This window comes from Lepus europaeus, chromosome 16, assembly GCF_033115175.1.
Source record: "Lepus europaeus isolate LE1 chromosome 16, mLepTim1.pri, whole genome shotgun sequence".
NCBI lineage: Eukaryota > Metazoa > Chordata > Mammalia > Lagomorpha > Leporidae > Lepus > Lepus europaeus.
Genome location: NC_084842.1, coordinates 5,531,867 through 5,550,981, shown reverse-complemented (window position 1 = coordinate 5,550,981; position 19,115 = coordinate 5,531,867). Strand labels below are relative to the sequence as shown.

General features: G+C 48.8%; 1 protein-coding gene across 3 annotated transcripts in view; it reads right to left on the bottom strand.

Annotated features, from left to right (window-relative positions):
• Positions 1 to 1,818: 1,818 nt before the first annotated feature.
• NSD3 (nuclear receptor binding SET domain protein 3) overlaps positions 1,819 to 19,115 on the bottom strand; it is a 121,114-nt gene continuing 103,817 nt past the window's right edge. For 2 of the 3 annotated variants that reach the window (XM_062213435.1, XM_062213438.1), the window contains 6 exons: positions 18,384 to 18,653; positions 10,024 to 10,140; positions 8,573 to 8,714; positions 7,426 to 7,532; positions 5,987 to 6,191; positions 1,819 to 5,580 (listed from right to left, as the gene is read on the bottom strand). In XM_062213435.1, coding sequence (XP_062069419.1) covers positions 5,339 to 5,580; positions 5,987 to 6,191; positions 7,426 to 7,532; positions 8,573 to 8,714; positions 10,024 to 10,140; positions 18,384 to 18,653 — 1,083 coding nt within the window. In that variant the 3' untranslated portion in view covers positions 1,819 to 5,338. The remainder of the gene's footprint in view (positions 5,581 to 5,986; positions 6,192 to 7,425; positions 7,533 to 8,572; positions 8,715 to 10,023; positions 10,141 to 18,383; positions 18,654 to 19,115) is intronic. The other variant, XM_062213436.1, reaches the window with a different exon arrangement.

Below are 19,115 nucleotides of genomic sequence, written 5' to 3'. Positions count from 1 at the left end.
CCGCGCTGACGTGGCGGCCGGGCGGGGGCAGGGGCCAGGGCGGCAGAGACGCCCCGGGAGCGCGCAGCGCCGGCTGGCGGCCGCCGGGGGAACTGCAGGCGGCGGGGCCGAGCGCGCCGCGACCCCGTGCAGCAGGTCCCCTTCTGGTCTTTGACCAACCCACCAGCTGCCGCCAAGGGACTCCACACCCCCCGGGTCCGAGAGCAGAATGCGAGCCTGGCTTTATGGGATCCGCACGGCGGAAACTGGCTGCGTCATCCAGCCCCCGCTGCCCGGTGCGTTCCAACAGGGAGTTACAGGCAAAGAACAAGTCCGCGTATTTAATTTGGAACATACAGGACAATTTATTGAAGTCAGTCTCAAGCAAAATCTGAAATCAGTGGAATGTCATTAAAAACCTTTTCCAAATTAATCCTCACGGAAGCAAAAAACACATTTGAGTTCCAAAGTATTTGTAAAATAAAAAAGGCAACATCTCAGTAAATATAATAATGTACAAAAATTATGTTCCTACCAGCACGCACATCAGTAAGAAGCTTAAATATGACGAGCAATCCTAAAGACACTGTGTCTGATCGAGAAGCTATCTATGTACAGGTTAACCAAGCTTCACACGATTCACACTATGCAATAGAACATAGGCCAATCAACAAAATCCTCAAAATAGTATGCATCTGGAAGTCTATGCGGCAACATCAAGTCATCATACAGTAACGCCCTAGTGGGACATCCCCAGGGAAAATGAACACTAATCCCTTAGTGTCAAGAGCTTCTAGCCGAGTCACAGAAACTCAAGAGACCGGCTTTAGTGAATATTGACGCTATGTTAGTCAAGACTCAAGTCTCAAGTGATTTAGGCAAAATAACTTCACAGGATCTACAAAGCTCGTTACAGATAAAGTACAGAAATAACCATCTACAAAGGTCATTATAAAGAACAAGGGGAAACGAAAGGAATGTGTGGGTATCGGCTGTGCAGTGTCACTCAGGTGGGTACAAGCCACTTCCTCATAGCTCCAAATGTGCACACCCCGTGCACACACCAAGAGGGTGACCACTGAGCCACTGGGTTACTGGTGGCAACGTGCTTTCCTCAACACAGGGAAGTAACGACAAAGGAAAGCCAACGGCATTAACGACTGATTCCGAGGGAAAGTTCATCCAGCCCACTTCTCAACCGACAAGGAAACCCCTTGGCGAGGCCCTCGGTGGGCATGTGAGGGGCTGCCGGGAGCCTGGTGCCCAGGCTGTCTTCCCTTTCCATTTGCATGCTAATGACACTTAGAGCTCCCTGAGGACAGGCCACTCTCCCTCCTGTCCCTTCACACACACCCAAACCTGTCACTCGGGCAACGGAAAACACACACACACACACACACATACACACATACACACAACGGAAATGGTTTTTGACACACAGCATTTCAGGAGTGTAACGTAAGTGCAGTTAACGTTTCTGAACAGGTTTCTATTAGAAGGAAAGAGGAGGTGCCGGGTGCGGGGCTGACAAAGCAGCACGCACAGGAAATAACTGCAGAAACACCGCCGGCACCTCCCGCAGCAGTCTCTTCCAGAGACCAGCCTGAGCAGAACTTCCGCCCAGGCTAGAGGCAAGAGACCAGGCTGTTTGTTTCCAAAACAGTCTACAGGACCATGCTTTCTACTTCATGAATTTATAAAGAAACCGTACGATAAGGGGAGCAGCTGAAGATTTTCAAGTACTTAAAAAACCTGAATTCAAGGCAGAGGTCTCATGTTAAAGTGACTACTTCGTACCTGTGGAAAACCGCCCCCCCCCCCCCCCGCCCCGGCCCCGCCCCGCCCCGCCCCAGGTACAAGTTGCAGACATCTCAGCACATACACATCGCCGACTTCTCACTCTCAGTCCATTGCAAAGCTGTCTAATTATACCTATTTCCTAGCCCACCTGACAACGGAAGCAATTTCGACGTTTTCGTCTGTTGGCCTAGGATGCGGGAGCCGGTAGCTCTCTGCTGTCCACTGTCCATGCGGCGTGAACAAGCTCCCCAGCCTGCGAGGGGCCGAGGGGCCTTGTTTACTCCTCCTGCTGGGCACGGCTCACGGCAGACAACGCCTTGATTTTGAAGGTGAATGCTAAAGGAAGAGCTCTGTGTTCTAAAACGCCGCGGGGACGAGCGGCTGCGGATCCGTCTGCAGGTGCAGGTCTGGGTTTGCCCCTGGCTGGAACCTCTGCTGCTTCAGTGTCCAGTGCCGACCACGGGCAGCTGGAGAAGCGGCCTCCTTCCAGTTAGCTCCTGTTTAAGCTTCTCGGGTCCGCCCCGACTGGAACACAAACCTCAGCTCAGGCCAGCTCATTTGTTAGTATGACAGCATGGGAACCTCGCCGTGGCCCGCAGTGAGTTCAGTGAGTGGCAGTGATGGCGGCCTGGCCTCCCGCAGCCCCCGCACCCCAGGGAGGCAGGCAGCCGGCCCTGCCTGCCAGTGCCTGTGGGCCTCCCTCCACCTGCCGCACAGAGTCTGCGAAGCGGCTCCAGGATTTCACCTTTAGCTCCTACGGACCCAGCTTTCTGGAGCTTTATGCTGATTACCCTAACTCTTAGGCTCATCTCTTCCTCCAAAGAATTAACTTGCGGTTAAAAAAAAATACCACCATTATCCTACGCTGCTTCTAAGTTATTTCATTTTTTGGACAAGACTAAAAAGCCAACCACTTACGCTCTGACCGCGTACAGATTTACAGGTTAGCAAACACCAACTCCAGCCTGAGAGCGAGCTATGTGTCTTGGCGTATTTCGCTGGTGTGGCCTGGGCACGCACTGCGCGTGCAGACTGGCGCTCCCAGGGAGCACAGCTTTGTCTGCTTCCACTGCCGTAACTCCGACACACACACGGGTCAATGCCGGCAGCCTGGAGTGGGGAGCGCTCCTTGGCACTGATCAGAGTGGGCCTACTTTTTAGACCACTAGAGAGCATTCATGGACAAAGACTTCAGAGCCACGGTTATCTGTTCTGTGTTCTACTTCTGATTTCTGAAATGGCAGAATGACTCTATTAATTCATCAAAAAAAAAAAAAAAGGATTAAAAAAATTCAGCAGAGCTCTGTTACAGATATAAAAAACCAAAATGTGACACAATGAAGAAACTGCATAAAAATACTTAAACCTAAGGTATTTGCACTATACAGTATATACCCTGGCTTACCATATAAAAGTCATCAGATATTAAATTGCACTAAGTCCAAAACAAAGCAAGGAGATAAGATTTCATGTTGAATACTGTTTCAATAACAGTTGCATCTGGAATAGTAAAGGAAATCCTTATGTTAGTACATTTAAAAAAACCAAACATTTATCTCATATATATATATATATATAAAATAAAATTTTAGTATGATAAAACCTAGATTTTCTTAAATTATTTTTCAAAAGGACATCAAACTATATGCTTGCTCAAGAGCAAAGGGTAGTGTTTTGGTGAGCTGCACTCCACGGCGCTTGCAGCAGCTGGACTTGGTAGCGTGCAGCGTTTTCCACCCTGCTCTCTCTGGGGCTGCATCTCACCACAGGCGCGGCGAGCCCAGCATTCACTTCAGAGTGCGCTGCTGGAGCCAGGCAGGTGGCAGTCTAGGAGCTCGAGTAAAGGAGCTGTAGTGTTGTTTGATAAGGGAAAGTCCCGTGTAAGTGCTCACTTACAAAGGAAGAGAGAGGCACAAAACAGCTTTTTTCTTCTTTCTAGGGAGGAGCTCTAGGTAAGAAAACTCAACGCACACGACCCAGCTGCAGGACGCAGCTGGAGCACCTGCCCTGCCCACCTTCCTGAGGTTACCAGGAACTTCCTGCGGGCAGTCACCACCCGGAGAACATGCGCGCTCACTGGCGCTCTCTCTGGACTTGTGCTGGGTACAGAGCTCCACCGACGCCTGACGTGACCCATGGTTTCATCCCAGGATTCTACTGGGCTACGCATATCCTTAAGCATTCAATGCAAGAGTGTTTTGTGGGCAGACATCTTGGCATCCTGGAATCTGTCAGATTCAAGCATCTCAGGCAGCCGTCTTGGCTAACACTGACTCTCGGGTGCTTCCTAAGATGGGGTGTGTGTGTGTGGCTCTAGGTACCCTGTAGAAGTAGCAGTTCTTCCCCTTCTTCAGGGAAGAAGGGTCTTCGTACTGGGGAATACAAAGCAGAGACTGTTTACAAATAACCTGGGGATGCTCCGACCGCCCCCACCCCCCTCGCCCCCAGTTCAGAGCACAACTAGAAAGATTTATTCAAACATAGAGCCAATTTGCATGTGTAGTTTCAGCAGGAAACATGCCCGATTGGGCGGGTCACAAAGGAAATGTTTCATTAGGAGAGGAAAACAGAGACAGGAAGAAAAATGCCCACAATTCTCTCCCAGTGAGACCAGGTCTCCGTGAAACTGGACAAGAAGCAGTGCTTCCGGGCCCCAGCTTCCGGGGTGTGCTGTCAGCTCCCTTCAGTTCCTGACTAGCGTGTCTGCGTGGCTGCGGCGGCCGGTCTAACTACGTGCTCACATCCACGTCAGCGCACTCGCTGGCCACGGCAAACCTTTCAAACCCAGGAAGCGCACCAATTGCTTTTTTCTTCCCAACCAAAAACGTACAGGAACACCTTTTGAGGTAAAGTGACCACATCACAAGGCTCGCCCAGGGTGTGACCGCCCAGGGGAAATCCACCAAGGTGTTTGCTTTCGAGAGCCCAGGCTGCAGACTCCCACAGGGCCCTCCTCTGAGACTGTGGCCGACATGGGGAAGGGAAGGAGAGGTTAGCCTACCTACTGCTCAGTGAAGAGGTATATAAAGGTTAGCTCACCCTTTGCTAGAGGGCTGTCTCCGACTCCTACTGCAAACACGCACACACATACACTGATTAGACTACTTCAACTACACTTTTCTTGAATTCCTAAAATGAAAATAAATAAAGGAATGATGGCTACTTTGCTTTATACAACCGAGGAACAACACGTCTTAGACCTGCAATCTACCTCATCAGCAAAGCTTCCTCTCTCTCTCTGTTCTTATCTGAAAAGCGAAGACATCTCTTTCTCCAGCTGCAAAGGCATTGAAGCACAACAAAAGGCAAGGAAGAAAACCAAGGGCATTTCACCCTCCACAAAAGAATCCCCAAACCAACAAATCGAAACAGAAACCAGACCCCCCATCGCTTCTGCCTGCATGAACCGGTTTCCTGTTTTCACATTAGTAAGGCAGTTCCGATGGCAAAGGCTGCACGCGCTGTAGCAGTCTCTTCTCTTTTTAAAAAGCATCATCTACTTGCTTTTCTCTTTTCCCTTTTTTCCCCTTAAGTAAGGAGGGAGGAGATCCCCAGTGATCTATTCTTTCACTTCTTCTCCGTGGTCTTGTGCCTCCCGCTTACACCTGATCTTGCTCCAGTATTCTGCCGACACAGGGGCCACAGGGTCGTGTTCCGAGCAGCAGAGGCGGCCTTCCAGCGCGGAGGCAACCAGAGCCCCCTGGGCGTGATCTTTGCAGAAGGAATGCGGACAGAACTCACAGAAGGACACAGCTGCAGCGCTGCACTGGTCGCACTGATGCCACGGGCACTCCCACTTTCCTGATGGAGGGGACAAGCGCCGCAGTTAGTGCCTGGCAACAGCCCTGAAAACCGAGTCCCCACTCCGTGTCTGATGGCAGATGGAGATCAGTGCATTCCACTCTCCACGTCAGCCACGGATACTGTGTGTGCTCTTTCGTAAGGATGGCAGCTACTGGCCTAACCCCAGCGCTACAGCTGCCCTGCTATGGTAGGAGTAAGTCAGAGACCGATCCTGGCCGGCCCACAGGCGACCCCAGATTTGCAAGGCGACAGCTTTCTACCTGGCCTAAGTTTTGTGTGCCATCGTCTGTTCTGTTCAGTCTCCCACTCCACAGCTCTCCCGAGGAGAGAGGAACATGCATGGAGTCATGCCAAGGTGGCTGGGACACACACCAGAGAGGGGTTAGTCCCAGCTCGCTCTTACCGTATGGTGGCTGAGTCAGGTTAAGGCATAGGAGGTGGTACGCTTTGGGACAGTCTTTTTTGTCACACATGACCAGCTCTCCACCGTCTCCACACTGAAAACAGTAGTCTTCATGCATCTGCTTTGGTTCTGTTTTGATTTTTCGCCTCTTCTGCTTTAGCTTAGCATTTTTGGCCTTCTCCTCAGTTGTTGACGCACATGCTGACTGCAGGAGAAAGGGACCACAGACAGTACGTGAGGCTGTGCCCAGAAAGGGAGCCCCATAGACTCTGCTCGTTGAAATTCCTGCTGTACGGTTACCTAGAAAGACCTGGAGGACCTACGCTTTAACAACACTGGACTAAAGCTAAGGCTGCGTGTTCATTCCCGAGTGAATAGGGTGTTTTTATTTTCATTTTTTTTAATTGCAAGGGTGGTGATAAATCCAAGCAAATTTAACCTATTGATGTTCAGACAACATGTGAACTTTCTAATTGGGATATAACTCATACTTGACAAAATTTACTATTTTTACAGTGCATGTAATTCAGTGGTTCTTACTATATTGTTGAGAGTTTTTTTTTTCTTTTTTTTTTTTTTTTTTTAAGATCTATTTATTTATTTGAAAGGCAGAGATACACAGAGAGAAGCAGAGAGAGATTTTCCATCTGCTGGTTCATTCCCCAAATGGCTGCAAGGGCTGGGGCTGGGCCAGACTGAAGCCAGGAGACAGGAGCTTCTTCTAGGTCTCCCACGTGGGTGCAGGGGCCCAAGCACTTGGGCCATCCTCCACTACCTTCCCAGGTGCATTAACAGGGAGCTGGATCGGAAGTAGAACAGCCAGGACTGAAACCAGCACCCATATGGGATGCCGGCGCTGCAGGTGGAGTTTAGCCTACTATACCACAGCACCAGCCCCTCTACTGCCGACATTTAAAAAAAGTTTTAAAGGAGGTCTTGGCTAATGCAAATTTGATCAGAAACACATCTTATTAAAATAGGTGCCAGCCGGTGCCACAGATCACTTGGCTAATCCTCCACCTGTGGTGCCAGTACCCCAGGTTCTAGTTCTGGTTGGGGCACCGGATTCTGTCCTGGTTGCTCCTCTTCCTGTCCAGCTCTCTGCTGTGGCCCGGGAAGGCAGTGGATGATGGCCCAAGTGCTTGGGCCCTGCACCCACATGGGAGACCAGGAGGGAGCGCCTGGCTCCTGGCTTAGGATTGGCACAGTGCGCCAGCCACAGTGCGCTGGCCGTAGCAGGCATTTGGGGGGTGAACCCAACGGAAGGAAGACCTTTCTCTGTCTCTCTCTCTCACTGTCTAACTCTATCTGTCAAAAAAAAAAAAAAAAAGAAAAGGTGCCACTGGAAGGTGAGAGCCTGGACCTGGGGAAGCCCTGCGGGCCGGCAGGAGCACATGAGGGGCGCGAGAAGGAGGCTCAGCTGCCCCCGCACTACTCACCTTTGGCCGCACTCCCAGGAAGCCACTGCAGTTCTCGGCCCCACAGTGGCACTCGGTTCTGCCGTTGCCCAGGCAATCCAGGTTGTAATTAAATGTTAGCTCCATCCCTGAAACGTAAGACAAACTGTTACCCCACGAGTGTGGCGAGGAAGAGACCCAACTCCAGCAGGAAGACTTTTCCCACCCCCAGGTTCCCAGTCATTGACAACAATGATGGGGAAGAAAGCAAAGGTGGAGGGGGAAAGGGAGGTAAAAAAAAAAACCTTGTAAGACAACACCTCTGTCCACGTGCAGTTACCGCAGCGCTTTCCTAAGAAGCAATCCCATCTGGCTCCACAGGGTTCAGGACCCACGGTTTACAATCTGTGCTCACGAAAGCAAAGTTCTAACTTAGCCCTCTTTTCCAGAGTGACTTCATTCCAAAGCTGCTGGATGAGCTTCTCAATAAACGTCTGACCACAGAGCTGTGGTCATCCTGTCTAGGAATCAATGCTCTCTCTCAGGATCACATAACAATTCAACACAGAGGGTACTGCGTTTGCCAGGGACCAAGGGTCCCGGCCTGGGGCTCCTCAACATTTTTTTTTTTTTTTTTTTTTTTTTTTTGTAGCTGGGCTTCAGCAATCCACACTGAGTTCTAGAAACAGTTTAAACCTGGTTTAGCCACAGCACTGCCCTTCACAAAGGAGAAGGCCTGCTTCGCTGCTGGGACACTAGATGGGTGAAGAAAGGCGACAGCAGCAGCTCGGGCTTCACAGGCTTCTCGGGTCTCACGCAAAACAGAACCATCTTTCCAAGTACATCTCGGAAAACCAAGGAGCTGGCGAATGCCTTCTCACGTTTCACAGAGCAGACAACAGCTAGAACATCTGACTGCCTGCTACAGACGCCAGTAACCCAGAGAACTCAGTGTGACCACAGACACTCAGATCCCGGAACAGCCTCTCTCACGAAGGCTCCTGCTCAACCCCCTTAGAGGACAGAGACTCCTCCCTCCTCCTGGCACATAGCGCCCAATCCTAAACCTAACACACGCTCTCGGTGCGAATCCAGACGCGGGTACTGCCCCTCCAGGAGCCCTGGGCAGTCCTGGCAGGACAGGCTTGCCTCCTTGGGAGGGGCCGTGGGGAGAAAGGTACTTTCTTACCTGCAGGAATATCACAAAGAGCGAAAAGTCCGACTCGGACGTCTCCGTTCACCGTCCACTTCTGTGTTTCACAGTTTGGATTACAACTGTGGTTCATGAAACGAGAATAATTTCCTTTGGGGCCAGCATCAATGATCCGATCCTTCAGAAAGGAGAGACAGGGGCCTTTGCCGCAATTGGAACGTGAGGCTGCCTCAGCAACACCCAACCAGGCAAGGGCCGTGAGGCTGCACTGCCCCCAGCTGACGTGCCACGGTGTGGCGCGCCCAAGGGATGCGACGAGGTGGTCTACGGTATCTGATGACCCGTAGGCCAACACCATCAGGGTAAGACGGGTTTCTTTTCAGTTTGCTTCTAGAAATAGACCCGAGAATACTGCTGCTTAGAAAAGGAACAGGGATGGTGTTTTCTGATTAGAGAACTCCAAGGTCAGCTACCTAGGCGGGTTTGTGTGGGCAGCTCTTTTCTGTTCTAAGAAGCAAAACTAGTATGCGGGTGGACAGATCAGAACACAGGTCATCAAGGGAGAAGGAAAAATGATAACCTTCTCCCCTTGAGGGCACTGGGAGAGCTGCTTGACAGGAGGAATGCCGGGCAGAATACGGCTCCGGCAGCCACCCACCCACTTTGTTCTTGCAGACACTAAACTTCAAAGAGCAGCGAAGGGCTCCCTGCCTGGGCCCCTGGCTGTGAACTCTGATCGCATGGGCTCCAGCAGACAGACGCGCATGGGCTGCAGAGCTGGCTGCGGGAGCCGCGCCTCAGAGAGACGCCGCGACCACGGAAGCCGGCGCTTCATTTTCAGGAAGCATGTATCAGCCTAAGCCCTTCACTGAATGATACTGACTCAGTGTTAGACAGCCTGGAACTTGGGAAACATGGGTTATCAGCCTTGGCTCTTAACACTACAATGAGATATGCCGCCAATCACGTATCATGGCTGGACCTCAAGTTTCTGAATTGTCCTCTGAATCAGAGGACTAGCCAAACAACTGAGCTGGCGGGCGCAGTGTGCAATCCCAGGTGCCGAGCTGGTAGTTTGCTGTCACTTTTCTCAGGCCGGCACTCATTATGCTCTTAGCTCATTTTTTAAAAAAGCTTAAATGCACAGAACAACTGAGAGTTTTACGCCAGCCATACTTTAGTGCCCATTTATAACACAGAATCACAAAGCTGACTCTCTTTCTATGATAAACAGGCCCGCATCTTCCAGTGACTAAGAAGAGCTGGGTCTAAAATCCAGTGCCATCTCACATGATATGTGTGCGGTTTCAAGAAATTATTGATTGGGTGTAATTAATTAGTACATTATGGTGGGCAGCACGTTGGCTACTAGAAATCATTATAATTTGCCTGAAAAAAATCAAATTAAAGGAAATTGAATTCAACCTAAAACCATGAGACAAGAATTCAAAATCCCCTTTTCTTACAAAAACAAAAAGCAATTTTACCTTGGTAACAGTTAACATATAAAAATTAGTTACACTGTTCTCGTGGGCTCGCTTGATTCGTAATCTGCATTCTTCTTCATCAATTAATTCACCGACATATTCATTTACAAATTCACCCTGCAAAGAAATGTGCAACATGAAACTGCAGAATTGGTGAATTATATTAGCACATTTCTTAACAATGTGTGTATAACCCATGACAATTAATGACAAAGAACCTTGAAAATATAACTCCAACCCTAAAAGTAAATGGTTCTTATTTATCCATGGGCACTGTTCTTTGTTGATGTGCCTCAAAAGGTGAGGAAGTGCCGCCTCTTTGTGATGACAATACTATTCCCACAGTCCACTGTACAGGGGTCCAGGATGAAGCTAATGCCAGTCTTTGAAGCTCTGCTGTAAGAAAAGTCTACTAGGGGCTGGCACTGTGGCATAACGGGTAAAGCCCCAGCCTGCAGTGCCGGTATCCCATATAGGCACTGATTCAAGTACCAGCTGCTCCACTTCCAATCCAGCTCTCTGCTATGGTCTGGGGAAGTAGTGGAAGATGGCCCGGGTGCTTGGGCCCCTGAACCTACATGGGAGAACTGGAAGAAGCTCCAGGCTCCTGGCTTCAGATTGGCACAGCTCTGGCCATAGGGGACATTTGGGGAGTGAACCAGCAGATAGAAGACCTATCTCTCTGCCTCTCTGTACTATAACTCTTTCAAATAATAAATAAATATATATTAAAAAAATAAAATAGAAGAGTCTACAAGTGGGCTGGCGCTGTGGTGAAGTGGGTAAAGCTGCTGCCTGCAGTGCAGCATTCCATATGGGCGCCAGTTCAAGTCCCGGCTGCTCCATTTCCAATCCAGCTCTCTGTTATGGCCTAGGAAAGCAGTAGAGGATGGTTGCAGCCATTCGGGGGGTGAAACAGTGGATGGAAGACTTCTCTCTGTCTCTCTGTCTCTGTCTCTGTCTCTCTCTACCTCTGCCTCTCTAATAAATAAATAAATCAAAACAAAAAACGGAAAGCCTACTAGTTTATAGCTTTAGAAGGTTAGGGGTGAGACCTCAGAAGGATCTGCATCTGAAACAAATGAGCTGCTTTTGTTTAAAATTGTTTTGAGTCATCGTATTCACAGGAAATTGCGAAGGTGGTCCAGGGGAGATCTTCATGCAGTTCCCTCCATTTCTGCCCGTGGTGACATCTCCCGGGAGGACAGCACCGCAACAAACCAGCAGGTCCCACCAGTGGGACAATGCACAGGCACACCCAGGCTGCACCAAGCTACATGGGCCCGTGGGTGTGCGTGCAGCTCCACGTGTTTACCCGCTGGGGCACCACCAGGCAGCACGCTGTCCTTTACCACAGACTCTCCTGGTCACTGCTCTATCGTCACCCTGTCCTCAGCCCATCTCCGCCCCGGCAGCCACGCATCTGCTCTCCAGTGCTGTGCTGTGCCACTACAGTATGAAACCATCTGAAAAACTCTTGAGCTACGCTGGTGCTGTCATTATTTTTCACATTAGCTGTTTGAGTAGGTGGACAGTGAATCTCCTTTCAAAGTAAGAGTGAATATTACATGTCAAAGTTTGTGTGTATGTTGTATAATCACTAAGCTGTTCACCTCAGAACCATTACTGACTCAACCCAGGACGACACTTGTCACTCTTGTCAGTAGACTCTGGAGGGAAAGGAGTGTCCTGACAGACAGACTTCTGTCCCATTGTCTCCCACCCCTGCCACCTTCGTCATGCCCTCTGCACTGCTCCTGTGACTGGTAACTCTGCCCGATCTCTGCGCCATCTCCCCCACGACTACTGTCTTCCGTAGCTGCTGGGGTCACAGAACTGCTGAAAGGAGATATCAGAAGAGCAGCACTAAGTCATATGCTCTGAGTCTGGTTAATTCCCCAAGAACATAAGCCAATGTTCCTACACACGTACATTCGTAGGGCTTTCTCTATTGATAAAAACAGATCACTACTCCTCTATGAAGAGGTGAGAAACCAGTGAGTACAGCCTGCCTTGCACTGGCGCGGCTGCCTGTGTGCGTCGTGTCAGCTGGGAGTGGTCACAAAAGCCACCTCGGATTGTTTCCCCCAGTTTTACTTGCTGTCCAAGCTGTGACAAAGAATTAAGTTAGGAAAGGGACAATGTTTCATCTCTCGCTGCTGCACCAGACACGGAACAGTTTTCTCCACTTCCTCTTCTAGCTTTTTCTCAGGGAGGACACAGACGGTACTGTCCATTTGTGTAGTACGCGCCAGCGGCCTCAGTGGTCCTACCTCCTTCCGGGCTGGACTTTGCCACCAGCCATGGACAAGGTCAGCACGACTGCACGGTATGGCTGCCTCAGTGCATGGCCACCTGCCAGAAGTATGCTCCTCTACCTCATGGCAGTGTCATGCAAACAGAGAATTTCAACCAAATCAGTGCCACTTCATTTTTTTTCACACACTGCGACTCAAGGTGAGACTGCATTTGCAGAAATGGTTTTGTGGCTTTAAAAGCTCGATAACCATCTATTATATAGATGATATAGTTTGTGTTTCCAACTCTGAAAACGAGTGAATGCAGGAGTGTTGATATCAGATATGAGGTATGCAAGTCTCATAACCTTGACACCACTGTAAATGAGATGGAAATAACCCTAAAAGTGACAGATCTATAGCCTCAAAGAGCTCCTGGGTGGATTTACAGCCTTTAACTGTGGATTCTGCAGTCAACAAAAACAACAAACTAAATAACTTCAGGGGCTGGCGCTGTGGTGCACAGGGTTAAAGCCACAGTCTGCAGTACCAGCATCTCTTATGGATACCAGTTCAAGTCCCAGCTGCTCCACTTCCAATCAGCTCCTTGCTAATGTGCCTGGGAAAGCATCAGAGGATGGCCCAAGTCCTTGGGCCCCTGCATCCTTATGGGAGACCTGGAAGAGCCCCGGTCATTGCACCCATTTGGGGAGTGAACCAGCAGACAGAATATCACTGTCTCTCCTCTCTCAAACTCTGCTTTTCAAATAAATAAATAAATCTTAAAAAAAAAAAAAAAGAACCTAAAAAATGCTACGGATCTGTAAGGACTGCAACAAAAAGGCTATAATCCGATTTTTAACATTAAAACATATTTCTCAAAAGAACCCACTTCCCAACAGAAATCTCTGTTTTCTTCAGGAATCTGGTGTGTGTGAAAATAAGTGACTGACCATGGTCACTCAATCCCATTTTGGCCTCCTTCCCGTAAATGAACCAAGAATCCTTCTTGTCCTTATGAGTATGCTTTCCAATGACGAAAAAAAAAAAAAAAAATCCAGACTGCATTTTCTTTTCTCTTGATATTACTAACTTGGTAAATTATACTTTAGAATACATTTTAGAATCAGTGTGACTACTATTTAAAGGTGTTATAATATTAAACTGGATAGATTTCAGATGGCTCCATAAACACCCAACACAAAAAAAATGTATGTGTGAGGCTGGCGTGTGGCTTAACAGGTTAAGCCACCACCTGCGATGTTGGCATCCCATATGGGCGCCAGTTGTGTTTTGGCTGCTCCACCTCCGATCTGGATCCCTGGGAAAAGCAGAAGACAGCCCAAGTACATGGGCCCTGCATCTATGTGGGAAAACCAGAAGTTGTTCCTGGCTCCTGGCTTTGGCCTGGTTCAGACCCGGCCATTGTGGGCATCTGGGGAGTCAAACAGTGGATGGAAGATCCCTCTCTCAGTCTGCCCCACTCTCTGTAACTCTTTCAAATGAATAAATAAATTAATTAATTTTTTAAAAGTATGTGTGATATGTACAGCATTAATATCACACTTTTTGCATTATATAACATTTTAAGTGTTGTGGACATTTGACCCCAATCCACATAACCAATGCAACAGTAAATCCCATTTTTCTTTAAATTTGAGAGGTAGAGCTACAGACAGAAAGGGGGCGAGACAGAGAGAAAGGTCTTTCATCGGTTAGTTCACTCCCCAAATGGCTGCAATAGCCAGAGCTGGGCCAATCCAAAGCAGGAGCCAGGAACTTATTACAGATCTCCCACGCAAGTTCAGGGGCCATCTTCCATTGATTTCCCAGGCTATAAGCAGGGAGCTGGCTCAGAAGAGCAGCCAGGACATGACCAAGCACCTATACGGCGTGTCAGTGCTGCAGGCAGAGGCTTAGCCACAGTGCCAACCTCTTGTTCTATCTAAGTTCAGCCTCTTCTCTCCTATTTACCTACAATCCAGGGCCACTCCAGCTGTCTCCTTTGTATCAGTTTCCCCTTCTTCTAAATTCTCCCTACTACAATGGGCACACCACACACTCTCCTGAAACCCAGGCACGGCAGACAAACTCTGCTGTTAATGCCATTGTGTAACTGATCCCCTCTCGCTGAATGTGTGAGGCCTCTAACCAACAGAACACGGCAAAGGTGATGGGATGTGTGACACATAAAACTCTATGTATCTGTCTTGCTGGAGTGATTCCCCCCTGCTGGCTGGAAGCAAGCAGCAATGTTGGAAACCCCTTGAGGCAAGGAACTGCAGGCAGCCTCTAGAAGCTGACGAACAGCAAGAACAAACACAGCCCACAACAACTGAAGCTCTCAGACCTACAGCTACAAGGCAGAGCGCTGCCGCCAACCATGCCACCAGGGAAGCGGATCCTTCCCAGTGAGTCAGAAGATGCGGACCCAGCCCTGGTGCACACCTTGACTGCAATCTGCGAGACCCTAAGTAGGAGACCCGGATTCCTGATCATATAAACTGTGGGACAATAAAAATGTGCATTATGTTTCCAGCTGCCACCTGTGTGACAATATTGTCAGGCACCAGCAGCTGACAAATACATCAAGTGAGATCCCATCACTGCCCACTAAAATGCTCCAGTAGTTTCCCATCCCATGGCCCATATGCTACACACAATCTAGGCCTTGCTACCCTTCTCACCTCCTTTCCTACCCAGCCCCTCTGTGTCACTCTTCTCCAGGGGGCTTCCTCGCTGTCCCTGGAGCATGCAGAAGCGCTTGTACTTGCTCTTCCTTCCTTCTGGAAGGCTCCTCTCCCTTACAGATCTGCAAGCTTTCCACTGTACACATTCAGGTCACTGCCTCAGGCCTTCCTTGACCAATCACTTACACAGCGAGCCCTGTCACCGCCTTTCACAGGTGTCTTCTCCTTTGTAGCATTCAGCAGGACTCAAAATTCTGTTTATCGTCTTTCTCCTCTAGCAGATATACAAGTAAGAATTTACCTGTCTTGCTCATTATTATTTTTTAAGTGCCTAGAATAGTTCCAGGCACATAGAAGCAGCTTAACAAATGTGTACTGAATGAATGAATTTCAAACTAAGCAAACTGGCAGACAATGAAGAATGTTCATTACACACACACACACACACACACACACCCCTCATGAGAACGGGTAAATAAATTATGTTCATTTTACTGTGGACTATAGTGAAACTGTCAAAAAGAATGAGATCTCCATACATACTGTCACAGAAATGTACTTATGACATCTTGTTTAGATGGAAAGAAAGTGTATGTGTGGTAGCATTTGTTTAACAACACCTAAAACTGCAGAGTGCAGGGACGTGTATTTGTGTTTTTAATTGCAGAGAAAAATTCTAAAAGGCCAAGGAGAACAGGAACTGAAGGGATGAAGGAGGAGTTTCACTCTACTAACTTTTTTGGTATTGTTTGATGTTCCTGCACTAGATTTTTTTTTTTTCTTTAATTACAAAAGTGATTTTTTTTTTTAAAGATGGAAAAATGTCAACAATAGTTTAAATTCCCACTACCTCCACCTTCTTCCAGTGAGTGCACCTCCAAGTTTTATAGAGCAGGTGGCCCTAGGCAAGGAAGCATGGGGCTGTGGGGTTGGGGAGGGGACCTGTTTTAAAATACAGGTTAGGGGTCAGTGTTGTGGCGAGGTGGGTTAGCCCACTGCCTGCAATGCCCGCATCCCATATGGGCACCAGTTGAAGTCCCAGTTGATCCACTTCCAATTCAACTCCCTAAGAATGCCCCGGGAAAGCAGCAGAAGACAGTCCAAGTATCTGGGTCCCTGCTACTCATGATGGAGACCTGGATGAAGCACTTGGTTCCTGGCTTTAACCTGGCCCAGACCCAGCCATTGAGGCCATCTGGGGAGTGAACCAGTGGACAGAAGATCTCTGTCTCTGTTTCTAACTCTGCCTGTAAAATCAGTAAGATAAGTCTTTCATTTAAAAAAATACAGGTTATTAGGGTTTGGAGTTGAGGCAGGTTAAGCTTCTACCTGCAACGCCAGCATCCCATATGAGGGCCAGTTTGAGTCTCAATTGCTCCACTTTTGATCCTCCTCTCTGCTGATGGCCTGGGAAGGCAGCAGAAGACAGCCCAAGTGCTTGGGCTCCTGCCCCTATGTGGGAGACCTGGATGCAGTTCTAGGCTCCTGGCTTTGGCCTGGCCCCAACTGTTGTGGCCACTGGGGAGTAAACTAATGGATAGAAGAACTTGCTCTGTTTCTCCCCCCTCTCTAACTCTGCCTTTTAAGTAAATAAACAGAAAAGTAAATAAATAAATAAATAAACAGAGGTTATTCCACAGCTGTGCCAGATAATCTAATTCAGCAAAAACACTTTTAACAAGGACCACAGCAGATTAGAGGCATTCTAAACTTGGAGAGACACTGAAAAGGAGGATTTACTGGACATTTTCATTTTTCTTCTAACTTTTTTGCATTAAAGTTTTTTTCTACAATGGGAATGCATTTCTTATGTTAAGCAAAAAGAATGGTTTGAGAAATTCTCTTGGGGCCGGTATTGTGGCGTAGCAGATTAAGCTTCTGCCTGCAATGCCAGCATCTCAAATGGGTGCCAGTCCGAGACCTGGCTGCCCCAGTTCCAGCTCCCTGCTAATGTGCCTGGGAAAGCAGCAGAAGATGGTTCACGTCCTTGGGCCCCTGCACCCCCATGGGAGACCTGAAAGAAGCTCTGGGCTTCTGGCTTTGGCTTGGCCCAGTCCTGGCTGTTGAGGCCAATTGGAGAGTGAACTAGTGGATAGAAAATCTCTCTCTCTCTCTCTTTCTCTCTCTCCCCCCTCCTCTCTCTATAACTCTGCCTTTCAAATAAATATAAAATAAATCTAAAAAAAATTCTCTTGAAGCATACTTTTTCCAATTGCTTTTGCATATTGATATTATGCTTTTGCATAATCTGAGACTTGCAGCAGCCTGTAATTAAGTAGGGCAAGGATTGTCACTATTAGTGCATGCCCATTTTAGAGATGAGGAAACGGAAGAGACTTGGCTATGGTTTCATGGCTGATGGATTCTGATGCTGGAGCAAAATCTTTTGGTTTGTTAATTTGTATCCAAGTACATTCTTTTTTATTTTTTTAAAGATTTATTTTATTTCTTTGAAAGGCAGAGTCAGAGGGGATGAGTGAGGAGAAAGACAGAGAAATGTCCTCCATTAGCTGGTTCACTCCCCAAATGGCTGCAATGGCTGGGGCTGGGTCAGGCCGAAGCCAGCAACCAGGAGCTTCTTCTGGGTCTCCCGTGTAGGTGCAAGGGCCCAAGGACTGGGGCCACCCTCTGCTGCTTTTCCAGGTGCATTAGCAGGAAACTGGAACAGAAGTGGTGCAGCTAGGACTTGGACCAGCACCCACATAGGATGCTGGCACTGCAGGGAGCAGCTTAACTCACTATGTCAGCCCCCAAGTACACTCCTTAAATGTTTGTTTATTTGAGAAGCAGAGAAAGAGAACCAAAGAGAGAGAGAGACCACGTGGGAAAGGCGGCTATCATCTATCTGCTGTGCTCCCCAAGTGTCCTCAAGAGCTGGGGCTGGGAGAGGCAGAAGCCGGGAGCCTGGAACTCAATTAGGGTTTCCCACGTGGGTGGCAGGGACCCAGTTACTTGAGCCACCACTGCTGCCTCCCAGGCACATCGGCAGGACGCTGGATCAGGAAGCAGAGTAGTCTGGACTGGAACCAGGCATTCCCATATGGAATGCAGGCATCCCAAGTGCTGGCTTAACCCTTTGCGACACAGTATCCACCCCTGGGAGTACATTTCTTCACTTGACTACTTTGCTTTCATTAATACCTCTAAATCATTTTGCTTAAAAAAGTAAAAAGCAAAGATTTCAAAGAGAAAATTACCAAAGACCCTTCTCCTTTTTATGAATGATCATAGGAAGCCCTTCATCAGGTCTGTTTGATTACTCTCCTATTCCTATGACTTCTTTGCTCAAGAAGTGGCAAACTCTCAACAGGGAAAGTCTCAAAAGCCATAAATCCCTTTCTATTCCTGCCCTACAATTACACCCTATGGGAAGCAGCCCTGAGAAGGCCACGCTCTGGTGGACCCCATCCCACACTGTCCCCACCCGTGCTACCTTCTTAATGCTCCTTTTGGTCCTGAGGCCCCAGCCTCTGCGCTCTGTCTTGATAATCTCTGCGTCGGGGTACAGCCTCTTCGTGAAGCACTGGTTCTGACAACGCTCTCCGGCTGGGCACACCTGCGGGTGGCACTCATACTGCAGCATCCTGTTGAGGCACTGGGACTCCAAGCCGCAAGGGTTCTCATCAGCGGGCTTGCAATTACAGCGGGGGATCTCCGACAGGTCAGCAACTTGGATCTGCACCTTGCCGATGACTTTGTTGGCCTAGCAGACAAGGGCATAAATGAGGGAGGCAGGCAGAGGTGAGTGATCTATTAGCAGTTTGTTCACGAACACGGGACACATCCATGCTTTTCCTGTCTCTGCTACTGCCTTGTGGTGTGGCTTTGGGAAAGCCTCCATGCCTTAGTTTCCCCTCGAATAAGAGTAATAACTCTCCTCAGCTGACAGACACATCAAAGCCTGATGTGAATTCTCACTGTTCACCCTTTGCCTCTCTGCTCCCACTAGGTGATAAACAGGAAACTGCGCTGGCCTGAGGGCGCCCCGTGTCCTCTCACTGCAGAATAACCCGGCAGAACAAGAACACGTTCTGCTCCCAGGCCCGAAGGCCGGCAGAGACCCAGCCCTCACGGCACAGCACCCATGCTATCCACGATGCTGCCAACAAAAGCTCGGCCTGTTTTATAAGATCTGGGTGACAACCAGCAAACGTTTTCTAAGTCA